Source organism: Euprymna scolopes, chromosome 45 (assembly GCF_053919585.1).
Source record: "Euprymna scolopes isolate OS-2025 chromosome 45, ASM5391958v1, whole genome shotgun sequence".
Classification (NCBI taxonomy): domain Eukaryota; kingdom Metazoa; phylum Mollusca; class Cephalopoda; order Sepiida; family Sepiolidae; genus Euprymna; species Euprymna scolopes.
In genome coordinates this window covers 38,802,066-38,824,679 of record NC_136526.1, presented here as the reverse complement: position 1 = coordinate 38,824,679, position 22,614 = coordinate 38,802,066, and the positions used below count along the sequence as shown (strand labels likewise).

Here is a 22,614-nt window from a genome sequence, read left to right as displayed (position 1 = left end):
CAACTTAAGTGTCAATGGAATGCCACGACATGTTTTAGATTTAAGGCGTGTGATCCATTTAGGTGATGAGGATGGTGGTACTGAGCCAGGGAGTGATGAAGATGAACCGGTGCCGATGCAGAGACCGCAAAGAGAACGCAATGCGCCGATCTGGACACGGGATTATGAGATGTGAATGATCTTTAATGATCATGGGGGCGTGTAATAATAAAAAAAAAAAATCGTGCAAACCTTTTACCACTGGCAACGCCCGCTTCAGACAGTGAAAGAAGAAGAAGAGAATGGCCACTGCGTCTATTTATAGACTAGAGATCATGGGAAGAGTATGCAAATAACTTTGGACGGTTTTGTCCTATAAAAAGCCTGTATTTGGGAGAGAGGGTGTCTTTTTTGTTTGGCAGAAGCAATTGCTGTCAGAAGTGCATTGGACTGCAGGATTGAAGAGTGAAGTTTGAGTTGTGGAGTCATTGTATTTAACCACATAGGCCCAATATTATATAATAAATACGAAATCTGTATTAATCAAAATATCATATTTAAGCGAATTTTAGTACCGGGCAATGTCGGGCGGCCTGTTAGTTCTTTTATAGAATCAAGAATATGTCCTCTACAGTGCAATGTATTGTGGACTAAGTAACTGCGGGGAGGCATGTGAACCTTCCTCCCGGTGCAGCGCGGTAGGCCCCCAACTAAAGCAGGCAATTTCACCGTTTTCGATGACAATAAAAAAGGTAGGGGAGTCTGAAATATTCGATGATCATCATTCAATCCCTGGCCACGTCAGGTCTCCCTGCTAGTCTTATATATCAACAGTATTCTATTTTATACTGTAAAAATCTCTAATCGCCAGAAGGTTATATAAAACACAAACACTTACCTACCATGGCCGCATCGATGCTTTTAAATGAATGATTGCAAAAAATAGTTGCTTCCTCATCTGTAAGCAGAGAAAAAAACGTGATAATGAATATTACGTGTGAATATTAAAAAGATAGGAAATAACCCACTCTATGTAAACTGTGTGTAAACTGCAAGATCTTATATGCAAGTGAATCCGGTCTATTCTTCGATATGTCATCGATAGCTTCGTAATATGTAAATAATAATAATAATAATAATAATAATAATAATAATAATAATAATAATATCGATATTTGATTCTGACTTACCTTTTCATTTCCTTCTCTGTATATTACGTTGACACACCGGTTCCCGTCAGATCATCGAAGTTAAGCAACGTTAATTCTGGCTAGTACCAGATGGGTGACCATTTGGGAATTTTAGGCACCGTATTCGCTTTTCGCTTACCTCAGCATTGTTTCCATTCGTTTTGAACCTCCACTTACGACTGATATTCAACAATGTCGACTCAGTGGAGGTGTGGTTGAAGAGTGCGCAACTCTTGCCACAAAAATTTCACGTGCAGGCACCCTTATCGTGAGCATCCATAGTCCGTCAAGACTGAAGGAACTGTGTTTTATATAACCTTCTGGCGATTAGTGATTTTTACAGTATAAAATAGAATACTCTTGATATATGAGACTAGCAGGGAGACCTGACGTGGCCCGGGATTGAATGATGATCATCGAATATTTCTCTCTCTCTCTCTCTTTCTTTCTTTCTTTCTTTCTCTCTCTCTCTCTCTCTCTCTCTCTCTCTCTCTCTATATATATATATATATATATATATATATATATATATATAAATATATATATATATATTACTAAGCAGAAATGTAGTTGTATTTATTTCTTATTTGGATAGATATTCCGGCTAAAAAGACTTTTTTAAATGGAGACATTTTCAATTCCGTCAAAAACAACATCATCAGTCCAGGCCAGCGACCGACGCCCCCGTTCAACATCGAAAAACAATGGATACCCCCTGTAAGCGTAGCTGAGCGTGTAATTGTGAGACAATGGTTGCGTGATCTAACCACACCTCTCCAAAGTCGGCATTGCTTTAGTCATGAAACAAGGAGAGTTCCAGGACGACTGGAAACAATGTCTAGATAAGCAGAGAGCATATACATCCCAAAAGGTCACCCATTGTATTATTTACTGGGTTTAAGGTTTCTTAACTTCGGTGGTCTAACAGGAACTGGTTTGGTAATGTGATTATGTCATAATTATTATCTGATGGATTTTAGAAAAATTAGAATACAATAGAAATCCATTCGATGTATTGCTATTTGTTTCTAAACTAAACTCATTATTAATTTCTACATTACTATTACTGCTAGCGAACTTCACTTCCAGTCTCCAGTGTTCCTGGCTCACTCCAACACCTCCAGCTCACTCCTACAGCCTTCCAGCCCTTGGTGTTTCCTACAGGCCCACCTGCCACCTTGCTCGCACCTGGCTCTCGTCCGGTCGTTTATTCCTTAACACTGATCCCTCCGTTCTCAGTGTTATCCGTTCCTAAACACTGACATTTCCATTCTCAGTGTCGTCCGTTCCTAAACACTGATCCATCCATTATATTATTACAGATATAGATTTTTACATTCCTGTAATGACCTCAGAAATAAAACAATTTATTTTATCACATAAAAATACGAAAGGATATTTTCGTATCCAAAAATCAAGAACTGTTAGCTCTCTCTTTCTCTCTCTCTCTCTCTCTCTCTCTCTCTTTCTCTCTCTGACACGCAAGAAAATGCGAAAGACACATGTGGTTTTGCTCTGTAGACAAGTTGGCAATAAATAATAAAATGAAATGCTAATATTCGTTACGTTAATTCTTCACGCTTCTTTGGAATGATATTCAATAAACGTAACATTATATATTATTTCATTGAAGGTTTCTTTATGAAAATATTTAACCTGGGTAAAAAACAAACAAACAAACAAACAAACAAAAAACGTTTATAATTGATACATTATTTTTGTTTCATTTAAATAAAAGGAGGGTAATAATGATTTGTCAAACCCGGGTATTTAGAAATTCTCGTGGAACCCTATAAAACCCTATAAAACCCTATAAAACCCTATAAAACCCTATAAAATCTTATAAAAAGAAATTGAATATTTTGCCAACCGTTTTCATCGAATTATTTCATAAAAAAAAGAGCAAAATAACATAGCTTAAGTTTAATTTTAGAAGAATCTATTCTATTAATAATAAAAGTCTCGGAAAAAAAGATAATTTTATCTTTTTTTAAAAAGAAGTCACCACTTATCAAGGCTCGGAGGCCACTCAAGGATAAAAGTAATTGTGAGTACGGTATTCAATGGGGCAACATCGTAGTAATCGTTAGTAGTGGAAATTTGGTAAATTGTATGATTAAATGTACGACTCATCACTAACTTGTTTATATTGGACTTGAATACGACCATATTGTAATCTGTTGGAAAGCAGGAAAACAGAAAGCTTCCATAAGTATGAAGTTCTAAAACAACTATTTATTCATGGAATCTATGTTTAGGTTTAGGCACAGATAAGGAGTGGGGGAACTTATTTGTTTCAAAAACACGAGTGTGTTTCATGAAAGTTTGGCAAGGAGACAGAAAAAAGGAATAAGAATACTCGCTTTTCGCAGATTCGTGGTTCGTTACAAAGAACAATCCAACCGCCAGAACCACCTACACACAATCTGCAGAACACTGCCTGACTGCTTTCCAGCCTCCTGCCTTTATAGCGACCGGGACTTATATATTTGCATAATCGCGCGACTGCACACGCGATTCTGGGAGTATTGCATGGGGTCGACGCCAATAAAAACACATGGACGCCATCTTGGAACTCTCTTCCACTCTCTTCCCTTCGGCCCGCAACACAACAACAGGTAAGCTCTTTATTTTCCCCCTTTTAGTTATTGCTAATTCCGCTACACTAGGTTACAAAGTCTATTTTGAACTCTTTATCCAGGCAGAATACGGTGATTCTTGCAGCTACTGCCCAGATCTGGCAACGGTACGCTATCCTAGGACGTTGGTAATGAGATATCTACTTGAGCAAAAGAATGATCTTAGAATATTTTTTAGCGACCGTGGATACAGATTTGATGTACGTGTTCCATTTCAGATCAGGAATAACTTGGAAAAACAGTGATCATCCCCAAAACGAGAGATATTCGTTTCAATTGATACCAGACGAGGTTAAGAGCGTTAATAATGAAAAGATAGAAGTTTGGTGTTAAATGCATTTAAATTAACCAGACACCCCTTTCTTCACTGCACCACCTGCTCAAGATAATAAGAGAGAGATTCAGAGAGATTTGGGTCATTTGCGGGTTTTGGCGTGTTACCATAGATGGTAGTGTCGTCAGCATAAATGTCTACTAATGATCTAATGACGTTATTTGGAGAGACCATTCATGTAGACTAGGAAAAGAGTTGGGCCTAGGATAATAAATAATATTAATAATGATAAAGTCCAAGACGAATACAGTGAGCTTCTGATTTCTGCCCTTAGGAAACTATCATAGAGAAATTAATAAATAATTGAGAAGATAATTCCAGCTGTGCCGTAGCTAGAGATCTTGTGGAGTAGACTTTAATACTATACACAGTAAAGGTCTTTGATATGCCAAAAACAATTGCCCTAGAAAATAAGCGTCCGTCGAGAGATTCGCTAATCCTATGAGATATAACAGTTAGCACATTTCCTGTAGATCTAGCAGAATGGAACCCGTGACTTCTGGAAAATCTACAACAGTGTAGTAAATATTGGGCAATCAACAATTTCCCCACTATCCAGCAATCATGGGGTTGTTTGCTCAGCAACCGAGAAGACTAACATATTTGCCAGTCGGTTTGCCTCCAACTCCACACTGGACCCTGCTAACCACCCCTGCCCTGACTTTCCTTTGCGGACAGACGCCACACTAGACGATATAAAAATCACCCCTTCTACGGTACATGCTATCACAAAAAATCCTGACACTTTAAAAGCATGTGGACCTGATTTCATCCCGGCTGTGCTATTAAAAAAAGTTCTCCGCCGAAGTAGCTCCAGTTCTCTCCAAACTTTACAAGAACTCCCTTAATGAATCTTGATTTCCTGCCTGCTGGAAAACTGCTTCTGTGGTACCAGTTTTCAAGAATTCGGGCGAGAAAACTGACCCAGTAAATTCCCGTCCCATTAGCCTCCTCCACTTTTCGCCAAAATATTTGAGCTAACAAATCTCTAGTCCATCACCTTAAAGATACTAAGCCTCTGACCGACCAACAATATGTATTTAGACAAGTTCGTTCCACAGCAGACATCCTTACTTTACTCTCTGAGCGTATGACAAAGCAGGGGAGAGTAGAGCGGTAGCTAGGCTTTTGACAGGGTATGGTATGAAGGTCTTCTCAGGAAAGTCAGATCATACGGTATCACTGGAAGAATACTTAACATAATTTAATCCTTCTTAAGTAAGAGAAAAATATAGGTTGTCCTCGATGGTCGAACATCTAAACAATATGATATAAATGCAGGAGTGCCTCTGGGGTCTATCCTTGAACCTCTATTATTCCTAAGATTCATAAATGACCTCCCTGGCGGAATTGTCTGATGACACCACGCTCTATAACATACACGACAGGAAAACAAATGAACACATATCTAAAGAAATGGCAAAAACACTAGAGGATGACCTCCAATGAATGGAGACAAAAATGGATGGTCATATTCAATGCTGCCAAGACTAAACTTGTTTCCTTCAATAACTACAAGAAACTTCTATCACCAATTGCAATGGCCAAAGACTCTTTATCTGAAAGTACATCTTTTAAAATCCTCGGCCTAACGTTCACAGGAAATATGAGTTGGAACAATTACATTGAGGGCATTACCAGGACCGCTGCGAAAATGGTAGGTTCTCTTTACTGTGCTAGAAAGCTACTAACGCCCGAAAGTATCCTGTACCTCTATAAGGCCACCATTCGTCCATGTATGGAGTATTGTTGTCATACTTGGGCTGGTGCATCTGCTACTAGTCTCTCACTACTAGACAATGTTAAAAAGAGTGTCGCCAACCTGATAGGTCCTGAACTGTCAACTAGGCTTCAGCCTCTGTCCCATCGACGAAATGTAGCATCCCTCTACCTGTTCTACAAGTACTTTAATGGTGAATGCTCCGACAAATGCAAGCACTTGTACCCTCTCTACGTAAATACTCTAAACAAACCCGACAAGCAGCAAAGTCCCACTCCTTCACAGTAGATATAATTGGATGTAAGAGAGCCTTCTACTCCAATAGTTTCTTCCCCAGAACCGCTAGACTTTGGAATTCCCTTCCGAGTTCCTGCTTTCCCAACTGTACTGACATGCAGAAGTTCAAGTGTAACGTGAACCGACATCTTGCTGCTCAACGTCCCACATAGTACCCCTGTATCTTATGTCCTTAATAGTATCTACATCAAAGTGGCAATGTGCCTTTGTTTGGGGGGAAAATATAATTTAAAAAGTAAGAAAAAAATACATATTGCATGCCTCCAGGGAGGTTATTTTCGCTGAGGTGGTTAACTTATTTATTTAACACAGATCCCAGTTACTTACTCATGACGAACAGGAGATGGCTTGGTCTGTACTGAGATATATATATATATATATATATATATATATATATATATATATATATATATATATATAGAGAGAGAGAGAGAGAGAGAGAGAGAGAGAGAGAGAGAGAAATAACGGATCACCTGATGTTTGGAATATGGGATATACTGTTGAGGTTATCATGTTATTAAGAAGTAATTCTTATTAAGACAACGCTTGAACAGATTTGCCACTATGGGAACTAGTTCTGGTTTTTCAGATTTAATATCCCACTGTGCCGACATTCACGCTGATGAAAGCAAATCAGGACCTAACATACCATCGAATCAATTCCAATGAAGCTATTTTTATACTTAGCTGCGTGATGCATTTTATTCGGTAGGATTTGATTTATCATTCCGTGCAGCAGACGTCCATTACAACCTAGGTGTCTTCTATGATTAAAGCAAAGTGAAAAAAAATTTTAATGAAAGATGTTCGACAATTCCTATCCCGGATTCCCTCTGTAAAGTATCTACAGCAAAAAGCTCATCTTTCTACAGCCAATGTAAAACAAATCTCTGCTTCTTTTATTTGTGTGCCTAGATCTAAAAATAACTTATACGAACAAAGTTTGTTTCTTCCAAAAGTTTTCCCATAATGAAACTGTATGCCATGGTGGTGCTTCCTCTCTGACTACAACATGGTCGTTTTACCATCCAATGTAATCACATTTCTATTGAGCTGTTCTTTTGATAAACTAATGCTAACAGATTTACCTAACGTTTTCAAGTCTATGTCAGAGTATTGTTCTTTCGTCCAAACGACAAACTTATAAATCCCTATCCTCGAGTGTCTTTTCTTTTCTTTTACTTACTCTTTTCCGTTGTTTCATGCATCATATTCGGCATTAGATCATGTACTATTCCATGTAGCAGAAGTCCCTGGATACCTAGGGGCCCGCTGTGAACAAGATAAAATGAAAAAGAAGTTTAAAAAAATGTAGCAGCTCGATTAAACTTCGATCTTTAATTTCATCTGTAAAATATGTACATAAAACATTTGTCTTCCTACAACCACTGTAAAAAAAAAATTCATCTCTTTATTTGTGTGTGGTAATCTTAAAAATAACTTACATTTTGTTTTAAGTTTTCTTCCCAAATACTTTTCTTAATAAAACCTAACAGATACCTACAGCGTAGTCGTTTTCTAATCCAATGTTATCAAATTTTATGCCTACCCATTTTATTAGTACTCGTGTTCTTTAATAATTTAATGCCTAACATATTTATTGTTACTTGTTTTCATTGTTTCGGAGATGGGTATATTTGCCGATGACACCACTCTGTATAATAGATATGAGGGGAAAACAAATGAACACATATCCAAGGAAATGGCAGAAACACTAGAGGATGACCTCCAATCTGTAGTGGAATGGGGGAAAAATGGATGGTCACATTCAATGCTGCTAAGACTAAGCTTGTTTCCTTCAATAACTACAAGAAACCTTCTCTACCACCAATAGCAATGGCCAAGAACACATTGTCTGAAAGTACTACTTTTAAACTCTTCGGCCTAACGTTTACAGGGAATATGAACATGGACTGGAATATATACATTGAGAGCATTGCCAAGGATGCTGGAAAGAAGGTTAGCTCCCTCTACCGTGCTAGAAAACTACTTACGCCTGAACGTATCCTGTACCTCTATAAGGCCACCATTCGCCCATGTATGGAGTACTGTTGTCACATCTCGGCTGGTGCATCTGCTGCTTGTCTCTCGCTCCTGGACAGGGTCCAAAAGAGAGTCGCCAACCTGCTAGGTCCTGAACTATCATCTAGGCTTCAGCCTCTGTCCCATCGACGAGATGTTGCATCCCTCTGCCTGTTCTACAAATACTTGAATGGTGAATGCTCTGACGAACTGCAAACACTTGTACCTCATCGACGTAACTACCCCCGACAAACCCGACAAGCTACTAAGTCTCATCCCTTTACAGTAGAGATCCCTAGGTGCAAGAAAGCCTTTTACTCCAATAGTTTGTTCCCCAGAACTGCAGGTCTTTGGAACTCCCTTCCGGGATTCTGCTTTCCCAACTGTACTGATATGCAGAAGTTCAAGTTTAATGTGAACAAACATCTTTCTACCCATCTCCCTTCATAATGACCCTGCAAATTAAATCCCTGATAGTAGCCTCCTGCTTCAAAGTGGCACTGTGCCTTGTTGGGGGTGAAAATTAAATAAAAAAATTAAGAATTTAATGTTTTACCATTTGAATTTGGACCCTGTTTTCTTAAATAACATAACGCCATTTTATTGTTACTCGTTATTTTAAATTAAATTTTCATTGATACTCGTGTTCTTAAATAATTTATGCCTAACCATACCTTCTATAATTTTATGCCTTACAATACTTATAGTTACACATTTTCTGAAATAATTTAAAAAGTTATATAATAATTAAATGCTTATCTATTATTATTACTCGTTTTCTTTAATAATTAAGTGCCTACCAATTAATTTATTACTCGTTTTCTTTAATAATTAAGTGCCTACCAATTAATTTATTACTCGTTTTCTTTAATAATTAAATGCTTACAAATTTTTTTTAAATCGTTTTATTTAATAATTTAATGCCTACCATTTTTATTAGTCGTTTTCTTTAGTAATTTTATATCTACCATTTTTTTTTATTACTCGTTTTCTTCAATAATTTTTATTGCTCGTTTTCATTTAGCAATTAAGTGTCTACCATTTTTATTACTCGCTTTCTTTAATAATTAAATACTTAATACCTATGTTTTTATTCCTCGTTTCCTTTATTTATTAAATGCATGCCAATTTTCTTTTAGCGCGTTTTCTTGAATTTCTCCTTTAATGCCCACTATTTTTTATTACTCGTTTTCTTTTATAATTTAATGCCTACCAATTTCTTTATTCCTCATTTTCATTAATAATTGGAAACCGAACAATTACTTATTACTTGTTCTTTAAAATAATTTAAAGCCTACCCATTTTTTCTTACACGTTTTCTTTAATAATGTTATACCTACCAATTTTTTCTTACACGTTTTCATTAATAATGTTATACCTACCAATTTTTTCTTACACGTTTTCATTAATAATGTTATACCTACCAATTTTTTCTTACACGTTTTCTTTAATAATGTTATACCTACCAATTTGTTCTTACACGTTTCCTTTAATAATGTTATACCTACCAATTTTTTCTTACACGTTTTCTTAAATAATTTTATACCTACCAATTTTTTCTTACACGTTTTCTTTAATAATGTTATACCTACCAATTTTTTCTTACACGTTTTCTTAAATAATTTTATACCTACCAATTTTTTCTTACACGTTTTCTTAAATAATTTTATACCTACCAATTTTTTTCTTACTCGTTTTCTTTAATAATTACATGTCTACCAATTTTTTATTACTAATTTACTTCATTAAAGCCTTCAAATTTTTATTACTCTTTTCCTTAAATAATTAAATTCCTTCCATTTTTTATTGCTTACAAATTGGCTTGTTTTCTAATTCCCTTAATAATTAATTAAATGCCTACCATTTTTTATTACTTGTTTACTTTAATAATCAAATGCATAAAGGTTGTTTTATTACTCTTTTTTCTTTAATAATTAAATGCCTACCAATTTTTTATTACACGTTTTCTTTAATAATTTAAAGCCGACCAATTTTTTTTACTACTCGTTTTCTTAAATAATTAAATGCTTACCATTTTTATTATTCGTTTTCCTGAACAATTTATGCCTTACCAATTTATTATTACTCGTTTTCTTAAAAAATATAATGCCTTCCAATTTTCCATTACTCGTTTTCTTAAATAACGAAATGCCTAACATTTTTATTACTCGTTTTCTGTAAGAATTCAATTCATACAAATTGTTTTGGTACTCGTATTCTTTATTAATTAAATGCCTATTATTTTTATTACTCGTTTTCTTCTACAAGTTAAAGCCTACCTATATTTTTCTATTACTTGTTTTCTTTAATAATTAAATTCCTACCAATTTTGTATTGCTCGTTTTCAATTTGTAATTTAATGCCTGCCAAATTTTATTACCCGTTCTCTTTAATAACTTAATCAATTTATTAAATAATTTAAAGTCTGCCATTTTTTTATTACTTGTATTCTTAAATAATTTAATGCCTACCAATTCTTGATTACTTGTTTTTTTTAATAATTTAATGCTTACCATTTTTCTTACTCCTTTTCTTTTAATAATTAAATGCCTTCCAAGTTTTATTACCCGTTTTCATTAATTATTTAATACTTAACATTATTTTCTTACTCGTTTTCTTTAATAATTTTACTTTTTTCTTTTATTTGTACACGCCAACTAAAGTCATTTCTTACTCGTTTTCTTAAATAAATTTTCATTACTCCTTTCCTTTAACAATTAAATTCATACAACTTTTATATAACTTTTTCTGTAATAAGTAAAAGATATCATTTCTTATTACTCGTTTTTTTGATAATTTAATAATAATTTTTGTTATATATATATATATATATATATAACTACTTAATTTACTCACATAACATTAATATACGAAAGTATAAATTCATGCGTAAACTTTAAGTATTTACTTCAAAAGTGCTCAATACGTAGGTAGAGCAAGTTAGTAAGTTATAAAATATATATATGGCGATTAAGCTATAATATTCCGAATTTCATCCACTCTAGGACTCTTCAGGCTTATATATATATATATATATATATATATATATATATATATATATATGTATATATATATGTATGTATATATATATATATATATATATATATATATATATATAAAGTGATGGTTGTGTAGTCCCAACGAGAGAAAAAATGTATATTTAAAAGAGTGTAGGCATCACCAATTGTGTTTTTTTTTTTTTAGCTTTTTATCATATTTTTATTTAAAAATATTTTTATAACGCGTTTCAAGCTTAGGTTTGCTCTTTTGTTGTTTGTATTATTATTGTTGTTGTTAATTTTATTATTATTATTATTATTATTATTATTATTATTATTATTATTATTATTATTATCATAATCAAAGATAGAATATTAAATAATGTTTACATTTTCAAAACCATATCATATGGGAAACCCTCCGAACACTCCCATTATCTCACCATCAAATACACTTTAACATTTTTCTTGCTATTGTATATTTAGATAGATCTCAAAATTTTCCTATATCTTTAACCTTGCTTTCTTCCTTCTGATAAAAATCCTTAAATTTTGGGCATTTCTATTGATGCGTTTTCATTATTGAACTGAAAAATAAATTTATATACATCACTATATATTTTCTTTTGTCTAAATCTTTTCTTTGTACCTACCTAACTGATGATTGCAACGTCTTGTCAGACAAGTGCCACTCCCTCAGACATTTAAAATCCATGAGTCCAAATACCTGAGGGAGTATCTATACAAAGATGACGTTACAGAGTCTTAGCTTTGTACGACAGCTAAGTCTCTCTCTTGGTTCAAAATGTTGAGATCCAGCAACAGGCAAGAGCAAGATAGCCAGCAACAAATTAAACTGCAGACCAGCTTAATGCGGGTAATGGTCTTCCGCTTTATGGTTTTTTTTAATCAGAGATTTACTTCTCCTAGAGAGGTTGCCTTCACCACGGCTTGCGGGAGCCCTCTCTACCCCAATACACATACACACACACACACACACACAAATATACACGGTGCTAGTTGGCCGTTGACCCAGAAAAAGAGTTCATTCGCCCTTTGGAAGGTCATGTTTTTATTCCTTCAGGGAGACTAACCGCCCTTCTCACCAAACAAGTCTAGTGGGGGAACCAGTTTAGTCGCCGGTGACCCGACCATGAGGCAGGTAGTACTGGGTTACATGGTATCAGTAGCATATGACATGACCTGACAAACAACTACCTACCTACTTACCTACATACATAATACATACATCCATGATGATTGCAACATCTTGTCAGGCGAGTGCCACTCCCTCAGACACTTAAAGTCCATGAGCCCTAACATGACTTTTTTCTCCTTTTATTCCCCTTTTCCCTTCTTTTTAGTAGTTACCGGCGAATTCACACACTCAAACAGACATGACACTGAAGACGGTCATTGCTATGCATACATATATATACGTACACGCATACACACATAAACATATACCCATAAACATACACACATATATACATACTTACACAATACATAATACATATACATGCCCACATGCATACATGCACAAATGCATACGCATAAATACACACGTATACAAATACAAACACACATATGCATACATATACACATACAAATACGTACACATATATGCACATATACATACACATACGTTTAACTACATATACATATATATCATATATATCATTTATACACAACCATACACATATGCATATATACACATACATTTACATACACACACATATATACATATATGCATACAAACACACAAATATATATACACATACATATATATACACATAGATATATATATATATATACATACACATGTACATATATAAACATACGTACACATATACGTACATACACACACGGATACATATAATGATGGCAGATCAATTATTACATGCTTCCAGCATTTCAAGCCTACACGCGTCACAACTTTTCCATTGCTATAGGACTATTTTTGACAGACAAATGCCTGAGGGAGTATCCATACACAGATGATGTTACAGAGATTTAGCTTTGTACAACAGCTAAATCTCTCTCTCGGTTCAAAATGTTGAGATTCAGCAACAGGCAAGAGCAAGATAGCCAGCAACAAGTTAAACTGCAGACCAGCTTAATGCGGGTACTGGTCCCCCGCTTTATGGTTTTTTAAATAAAAGATTTGCTTCTCCTAGAGGGTTTCTCCTCACCACAGCTTACGGGAGCCCTCTCCACCCCACATACACATGGAAATAAACGCATTCATGCACACATACATGCATACACACAGGCGTACACATACACATACATGTAACTACGCATAAAGGAGCGTTCCAAAAGTGATATATCGTCAATGATCAGGATGAGGTGATGGGTACAATTCAATGAGTTTGACAAAAAATCCAAAACAAATTAATATATACATAGAATCAGACTAAAAATCCAAATGAACAGATCAGCGTTTGAAACAGCCGGAGGGAATGTTTCCTCCCGCCCTTCCTCTTGTTTTTTTTTTAATAAAATGTTTGTACACAAAAACTCATGTCCCGAAGGCAGACAATGATGGCGAACTTCACACATTATTTACAACAAAATATACATAGAATCAGACGAAAACTCGAAAATAAACAAAACAGCGTTTCAAACGGCTGGACTTTTTTTTTTAAAGAAAATGTTTGTACACAAAAACTCACGTCCCGAAGGCAGACAATGATGACGAACTTCACGCATTATTTACAACTAAATATACATAGAATCAGACGAAAAATCCAAATGAACAGAACAGCGTTTGAAACAGCTGGAGGGGATGTTTCCTCCCGCCCTTCCTCTTGTTTTTTTTTTTTAATAAAATGTTTGTACACAAAAACTCATGTCCCGAAGGCAGACAATGATGGCGAACTTCACACATTATTTACAACAAAATATACATAGAATCAGACGAAAAATCGAAAATAAACAAAACAGCATTTCAAACGGCTGGACTTTTTTTTAAATAAAATGTTTGTACACAAAAACTCACGTCCCGAAGGCAGACAATGGTGATGAACTTCACGCATTATTTACAACTAATACATACATACATACATACATACATACATACATACATACATACATACATACATACATACATACATACATAATAAACAATTTACTAAAGAAAATGTACTTACAAAATTGTATTTTCAGGTATTTCTGCACTTGACATGTTAGTTGCATTTTCTACTTCCATAGGATATCCCTGTTAAGCAATAAGATATCTGTATTGGTTATCTTAAACAAAACGTTCGGCACCGATAACAAACGAAAGTCGAAATATTCAAGAAAACAAGTTATTTAATAAAGATTGTTTTATTTCACACATACATAATTATGTACATACAATCACTCCAGATGTAATTTGGAAAAAAGCTATTCTATCCCATATATATATATATATATATATATATATATATATATATATATATATATATATATATATATATATATAGGCACCCTTTAAGGTCAAAGAGGAGACAACAGAAGGAGCAAGACTGAAGCTAATATACAGAAAATTATATAAACAAATGCAGGCAAATTTGAGCACATTTTATTGGGCTGAAATAGTTTTTTTTACTAACAATAGAATATTATTATAATCTTTAAAAAGCTTGCAAATTTCTATGTAGTTTCTTTTCAGAAAACCACAGATATTAGCATTCTTATATCTAATTTAACTACACACACACGCACATATATATACATATTAATATATATATATATAATAGTGGATATGTATATAGAAATAGTGTAGGATATATATATATATATATAAATAGAATTGTAGAAGGCGGTACAATGCAGAAGTAACGGAAAGACACAAGCTGAAGCAGGTGAGAATTTTTATTAATACAACTTATAAATACATGTGTACATATTCATATATTTCATATACGCAATATATTTATATTTGCACAGTAGTCACCTGGGAAAGTCAGTCTGGTGGTATATCCGTGTTATATATATATATATATATATATATATATATATATATATATATATATATATATATATACTACACTATTTCTCCTTGGAAATAGGGAACGCTTATTAAGATCTCCAGTATCAAATAACATTTATACACTGTGAAATTTAATTTACGTATGAAAACCAAAAAGGGAAGATGTAATATGAGAAATATTTGGAATCAAGTCTCCCCTTGCTGTTATTTCAGATCATTTTAAACCATATCAGTAAGTTTTAGTCCCCCTCTATCAAGACCAGAGGTTTTGATGAAATATCAGATATTTTGTAATTCATATGCAAAACTATGAAAACAAATTACTACGATTGAATCATTATGTGGCTATAATAAAAGTGCCAAAAATAGAATCTGGATGATAGATTATCTATTTAATGTGCAAGCTTAAGGGCAAATGTCACATAGCCCTCTACATAATGCAGATCATTACCTTTCCAAGGAGCGTTCTTTTGTTAAATTCTGATCAATAGTCACTGAGATTTGGAACTTTTTTTACATTTTCACCCCAAACCAGGCACATTGCCACTTTGGTGTAGGGGGTTACTATCAGGGGAAACAACTACTGGGGTACTATGTTGGGATTTGGGCAGCAAGATGTCGGTTCACGTCACACTTGAACTTCTGCATGTCAGTACAATTGGGGAAGCAGTGGTCTGGAATGGAATTCCAGAGTTTAGCGGTCCTGGGGAAGAAACTACTAGAGTAGAAAGATCTTTTACATCTAGGGATCTCTACTGTGTGGGAGTGGGATTTAGCTGCCTGTCTTGTTTGTCGAGGGTGTTTACGTCATGGGGCACAAGTGTCTGCAGTTCGCCAGAGCATTCACCATTAAAATACTTGTAGAACAGGCAGAGGGATGCAACATTTCGTCGATGGGAGAGAGGCTGAAGCATAGATGCCAGTTCAGGGCCTATCAGATTGGCGACTCTGTTTTGAACCTTGTCTAGGAGCGAGAGACTAGTAGCAGATTCACCAGCCCAAATGAAAATGTGACAGCAATATTCCATACATGGGCGAATGGTGGCCTTATAGAGATACAGGATACTTTCGCGTGGTAGTAGTTTTCTATAAAATTTCTTATAAAATTACACTTTGAAAATGGATAAATTTCAAATTAAATCAATTTTTTTTTTTTTTTTTTTTTTTTTTTTTACATTTTCACCCCAAACAAGGCAAATTGCCACTTTGGTGTAGGGGGCTACTATCAGGGGCAACAACTACTGGGGTACTATGTAGGGATTTGGGCAGCAAGGTGTCGGTTCAAGTTACACTTGAACTTCTGCACATCAGTACTGTTGGGGAAGCAGGGACCTGGAATGGAATTCCAGAGTCTAGCGGTTCTGGGGAAGAAACTATTGGAGTAAAAAGATCTTTTACATCTAGGGATCTCTACAGTGTGGGGGTGGGATTTAGCAGCCTGTCGGGTTTGTCGAGGGTGCACACGTCGTGGGGGCACAAGTGATTGCAGTTCGTCAGAGCATTCACCACTAAAATACTTGTAGAACAGGCAGAGGGATGCAACATTTCGTCGATGGGACAGAGGCTGAAGCTTAGATGCCAGTTCAGGGCCTATCAGGTTTGCGACTCTCTTTTGAACCTTGTCAAGGAGCGAGAGACTAGTAGCAGATGCACCAGCCCAGATGTGGCAGCAATACTCCATATATGGGCGAATGGTGGCCTTATAGAGGTACAGGATACTTTCGGGTGTTAGTAGTTTTCTAGCACGGTAGAGAGAGCCCACCTTTCTTGCAGCGGCCCTGGCAATGCCTTCAATGTAATTGTTCCAACTCATGTTTCCTGTGAACGTTAGGCCAAGGAGTTTGAAAGATGGACTCTCAGATAAAGAGTCGTTGGCCATTGCTATGGGTGGTAGAGAGGGTTTCTTGTACTTATTGAATGAAACTAGTTTAGTCTTGGCAGCATTGAACGCGACCAACCACTTTTGTCCCCATTCCACTACAGATTGGAGGTCTTCCTCTAGTGTTTCTGCCATTTCTTTAGAAATGTGTTCATTCGTCTTCCTGTCGTGCCTGCCATAGAGTGTAGTGTCATCAGCATATATACCCATCTCAGAGGCAATGTTGTCGGGGAGGTCATTTATGAATATCAGGAACAATAGAGGTCCAAGGATAGAACCCTGGGGCACCCCCGCATTTATATCATATTGTTTAGATGTACGACCGTCGAGGACAACCTGGATTTTTCTCTTATCTAAGAAGGATTTAATTATGTTAAGTATTCTACCAGTGATACCGTATGATCTGATTTTACTGAGGAGACCCTCATGCCATACCCTGTCAAAAGCCTTAGATATATCTAGAGCTTCCGCTCTGCCCTCCCCCGCGTTGTCCAGTGAATGGTATATACGTTCAGAGATCACAGTTAGGATGTCTGCTGTGGAACGGGCTTGTCTAAATCCATATTGTTTGTCAGTCAGTAGTTTAGCATCTGTAAGATGATGGACTAGAGCATGGTTAATTATGGTCTCAAATATTTTGGCAAAAAGTGGGAGGATGCTAATGGGGCGATAATTTGATGGGTCTGTCCTTTCGCCAGAATTCTTGAATACTGGTACAACAGAAGCAGTTTTCCAACAGCCCGGAAAGCAAGCTTCATTAAGGCATTTGTTGTAGAGTTTGGAGAGAACTGAAGCTACTTCGGCTGAGCACTTTTTTGATAGCACAGCTGGGATAAGATCGGGTCCACATGCTTTTGAAGTGTCAAGGTTTTTTATGATAGCATGCACCTGAGCAGGGGTGGTTTTCAGATCGTCTAGTGTGGCGTCTGTCCGCATAGGAAAGTCAGGTAGGGGATGGTTGGAAGGGTCCAGTGTGGAGTTTGAGGCAAACCGACTGGCAAGCATGTTAGCCTTGTCGGTTGCTGAGGAGACAACCTCGTAATTGTTGGTTAGTGGGGGAATTGTTGATTGCCCATTATTTACTACACTGTTGTAGATTTTCCAGAAGTCTCGAGTTCCTAGTTTTTGTGCTTCGATGCGCTTTTTAGTGGTTTCCGTAAATTCTCTCTTAGCTGTCGCTATTTCTTTCTTAACGTTATTTCTAGCTTCTATATACTTCAGTCTGTTTGAACTGGACTTATGTCGGTTAAACCTACGGTATGCATGCTGCTTTTGAGCAATGGCAGTTGCACAAGTCGACGTAAACCATTGGGGAGAGTGGGGCTTACTATAAAATTTCCGCATGGGAACATGCGCTTCGATTGCAGTTTTGAACCAGTCAGTGGTCTCGTTTGCACATTGTTCAGCAGAGAGAGAGAAAATATGTTTCCATGGAGCATCTCTAATTAGTTCCCTGATGGCTTCCCAGTCAGCCTTATTATAATATCTCGTTGTTTTGAGCACTGGCTCTTCAGTTTTGGGTCTAGAGTTTAGGGCGATTTCAACCATTATCACTGCATGATCAGCGTTCCCGAGTGGGCTGTGGGCCTTCGTTATGCAGTCATCGGGAACTGTGGTCAAAAACAGATCTAGAAGTGATGCGTGTTGTTCTTCCTGGTCAGGGAAACGGATTGGAAACGTAACAATTTGTGATAGGGAGTGAGATATAGCGAAGCTATGGGTTGTGCTGCCCGCTGCATCTGTGTGAGTAGAGAATCCAAGCCAGTTTTTGTGGTGGACATTAAAGTCACCAAACACATGTATTTGTGCGCTAGTGTCGAGGGTCAGTGCCGTGTCTATGCTGTCAGATACTTTGTTTATTATAGAGCAGTCCTGAGTCGAGGGAGAGCGGTAGAGAAAATAATAGTAGCTAATATTGTGTTGCATGTTTAGTCTAAAGCACATAAAGGCTTGATCATCTGTTTCTAGGTTTGTTTCTCTAGTCAAGGGAAGGGTATTACGAATGTAAACTCCAAGTCCGTGCATATGTCTGTCAGAGTCCTTACGGCAGAGTGGGAGATATCCAGGCATGTTAAAGTGGTTAGAGGGAATGGAGGAGTGTAGGTTAGTCTCACTTAGTGCTAAGATATCCGGGGTATTTGTTAAGAGAAATGCTTCAACATCAGCTAAGTTAGTTCTAAGCCCACGGATATTTGTGAATGAGAGCCTCAAGGGAGGAGGCAAGTTGAATTTGTTTGTCCCTAATCCTGGTTCAAGCTTATTTTTAGATTGTACTGTCGTCATATTTATTTTTAAGAGTGTCGGTAAGGGGGAGCTAAACAAGAGGTTATGCGGAACTTCAGACATGCATCACAAGTAGACCATCAGCTGACCTTTCTCCAATTAGGACTGTGGCCTCAGGAAAGCCCACCGGGGATGAGTGCAGGGTCCCTTTCCATAAAAGACAAAAACATTTTATTTAACGATTTTGATGCATTGCAAGAATGATGTCCGAACCTTTTTTTTTTTTTAATAATTTGGTGGTTATTTCTGAAACTATACACAAGCCGATTTTTTTTCATGGTATTTTAAACACTTAAAAAGCATTTTGTTCAACAAAAGTCTCTAAATGCCAGAAAGTAGTTTCTTGTCTCGAACAGATAGACTTTGAAATTCCCTTTTCTGCTAGCTGCTTCCCTAGCTGTACTGATATGCAGAAGTTCAAATGTAACGTAAACCGACATCTCGTTAATCTTTCTTAAGCATAGTCCTAATGAGTATTCCCATTATATAAAAATGGCGATGTGGCTTGTTTGGCGTGAAGGTCAGTAAAACAAAGTAATTCTTTGAAAATCCAAACTGTTACCTCATCCCATATCAATTAAACATTCATACGACAAAGACTATTGGATATTCATGATTGCAACTTGGTGGACAAGACAGTCAGAACCGAATATTTGTATAAAATATTTTTAGATTGTAAAAATTATCGCGACTATGATTAAGGATTTCAAATTTGCCATTTATTTTGTATTACTTTATATCAGAAGACTTTTATAATTAAAGTGTACATTATTTCCGCGTTATGTGATCCGAAAAATATCGATATGTCATGAAATAATATTAAAACAACACAGTAAAGACAAAACAACAAATTATCGATCTATCTATCAATTATTATTTGGAAGAAAATTTGTCTATGTGTGTCTGTGAGTTTGTTTCATATGGACTCCAAAATGGCTGAGTCTATTTCCTTGAAATTTTACACACATGTACTTCATGGATCTGGCGTAGTTCTTAGAATAGTTGCGTATCGATAATCGATAATCAAAATAAAGAAGAAGCGATTTTGACCAAAGAACACCTTCTACAGCCTAACATAACATGCCCATTTGTAAAGTTTATGACCGCACAAGCCGAAAGGCCTGGCATACAAAATCAACAGTAGGTTCTTTGATATGACAGGAATGCGTTTGAAATGAATGTTTCTGTTTAAAGCGCAGTTAAAGCACAGTCATAGATATTTTTCCATTTAAACTTAAATTCAAACCATTAATATCGCCCAAACAGAAAGGCCGGGCATATGAAATCAACAATAGGTTCTTTGATATGACAGAGACGCGTTCATAATGAACGCTTCTGTTGTGAGCACAACTGAAATATGATACTTGACTTTTGCATTTGAAAAATTGAAGTCATTATATGTAAAACATTTTTATAAAAGTAACGGTAGGTTCTCTACAGTGCAATGTAGACTGAAATATATAAGACATGCGAAGCTTTCTCTAGGTGCACCGCGGTGTGTCCCCAGCTAGAGCAGGCAATAAGTCGATTTGATTGAAAAATGGACGATTTCACCAATTTCGATTAAAATAAAATATTGGAAGTGTGGGAAGTTTGTTGATCCTCATTCAATCCCGGGCAACGCCTGATCTCCCTGCTAGTTAACAATATTACTAAGAAAAATATAGAAGAAATAAAATATCTACTCACCTCTACATTTGATTTATCACAAACTGAGCCGATAAAAATTAGAACTAACGCTAAAACACGGGCCGATTCACTTTTTTTCATAGTCATCGTTTTTTTTTTAATTATATAATAACTTAGACAATAATGATAGTTAATTTTTACTGTTGGTTACTCGTATGAAATTGTTTTTTCTTCTTTAAATTTTTTTCTGGTTTAAATAGTTTAAAAACTGTGTATAAGTTTGAAAAGAAAATCAATGAGTTCGTTTTTTGTGAAAGACTTAAAAATATAATTTAACAAATATGTTCCGTGTTCAAGATTTCTCTCACTGTTCCACATCTAGTTGGCCATGCTCACGTACAAAAAATAAGAACATTAAAAAAGGGGCGTGGAATTATTTTTCCCTCATAAAATTAATAATATAAAAAAAAACATATCGATCAGAAGGTGTGGCTTTACTAATTTAAACGTGATTGTCCAATTAGAATGCGCCACGATACCAAGCACTCTTTCACAAGATAAATTATGGTCTAGAATTGTTATTTGAGTTGCAAAATCCCAGACATTACTGACCCAATGTTTGGCTTATTGGCAATTGCTTCGTATTAAGAGGTTGTTTTTAATAAAAGTATAAATAGAAAATACGATAACTTTTATATAAAATTATTTTTTAAAATACTGAACTGTATTTAAATTCGTTACGTGTAAAATAGTTTTACCAATATTTTTCGTTTCCTTTTTAGGACATTAGTTCAAATTATACTTTGTTTTCGAATTATAGTTAATTTTTCTTTTAACATTTGCTGTTTCGAAATGATCCTTATTTTTTTTTTTACTTATTTTGAAATTGTTATTCGAGTTGAAAATTTTCCGACTCAATGTTTGGTTTATTGGCAATTGCTTGGTATTCAGAGGTTGATTTTAACGTCATAAGATAATCTATATATATAAAAGCGAAAATGTGTGTTTGTATGTATGTATGTATGCATGTATGTATGTATGTATGTATGTATGTATGTGTGTTTGTATGTCTCGCAAAAAATTCAACACGGGTCACGGATTTTAACGCGATTGGTATCATTTTAAAGTTCCAACCTTCGCCCAACAAATATCGAAAAATTGGACAAAAACATTAATTCCTTCACTCCAACATCATCAGGGGTCAACAAGTTCGGTTCTACGCATGCGTAAATGACGTCGGAACATGATTTAGTTTAAATATTGAAAAAAAAATTATCCAATTTCGTCGACGTCGTCTTAGCTAAGTTGCTTAGAGGGCGGCGTCATTATATAAAGGTTTTGGGTTCGAATCGTGGTGTGAGATGTCGTTTTTTGTAGATTTTAATATTGAAACAGGGTTATTTAAGCCATTTATCACGTGTTTTTTTACGTTCGTTTTTCTGTTTCGCGTTTTCTATTTTGTTTTTCCGAGTTTTACATTTAACATCGTTCGTTTTCCTTACGTTAGTTTTTTTGTGTTTTTTTTTTCGATTTTTTAAGTTTTAACATTTTAATATTTAATATTTTTTATTACCCCCCCCTTCCCCGCTCGAGCACACACACACCTCGAAACACCCGGGCAACGCCGGGTACGCCCCGCTCGTAGAGTATAAATAGAAAATACG

General features: G+C 35.6%; 1 protein-coding gene across 2 annotated transcripts in view; it reads right to left on the bottom strand.

Annotated features, from left to right (window-relative positions):
* Positions 1–21,596, bottom strand: part of LOC145269465 (uncharacterized) — a 47,291-nt gene extending 25,695 nt beyond the window's left edge. For both annotated transcript variants that reach the window (XM_080125165.1, XM_080125166.1), the window contains exons 1-4: positions 21,011–21,596; positions 14,333–14,400; positions 7,346–7,431; positions 878–937 (exon numbers count right to left, since the gene is read on the bottom strand). In XM_080125165.1, coding sequence (XP_079981291.1) covers positions 878–937; positions 7,346–7,431; positions 14,333–14,400; positions 21,011–21,097 — 301 coding nt within the window. In that variant the 5' untranslated portion in view covers positions 21,098–21,596. The remainder of the gene's footprint in view (positions 1–877; positions 938–7,345; positions 7,432–14,332; positions 14,401–21,010) is intronic.
* Positions 21,597–22,614: the final 1,018 nt, after the last annotated feature.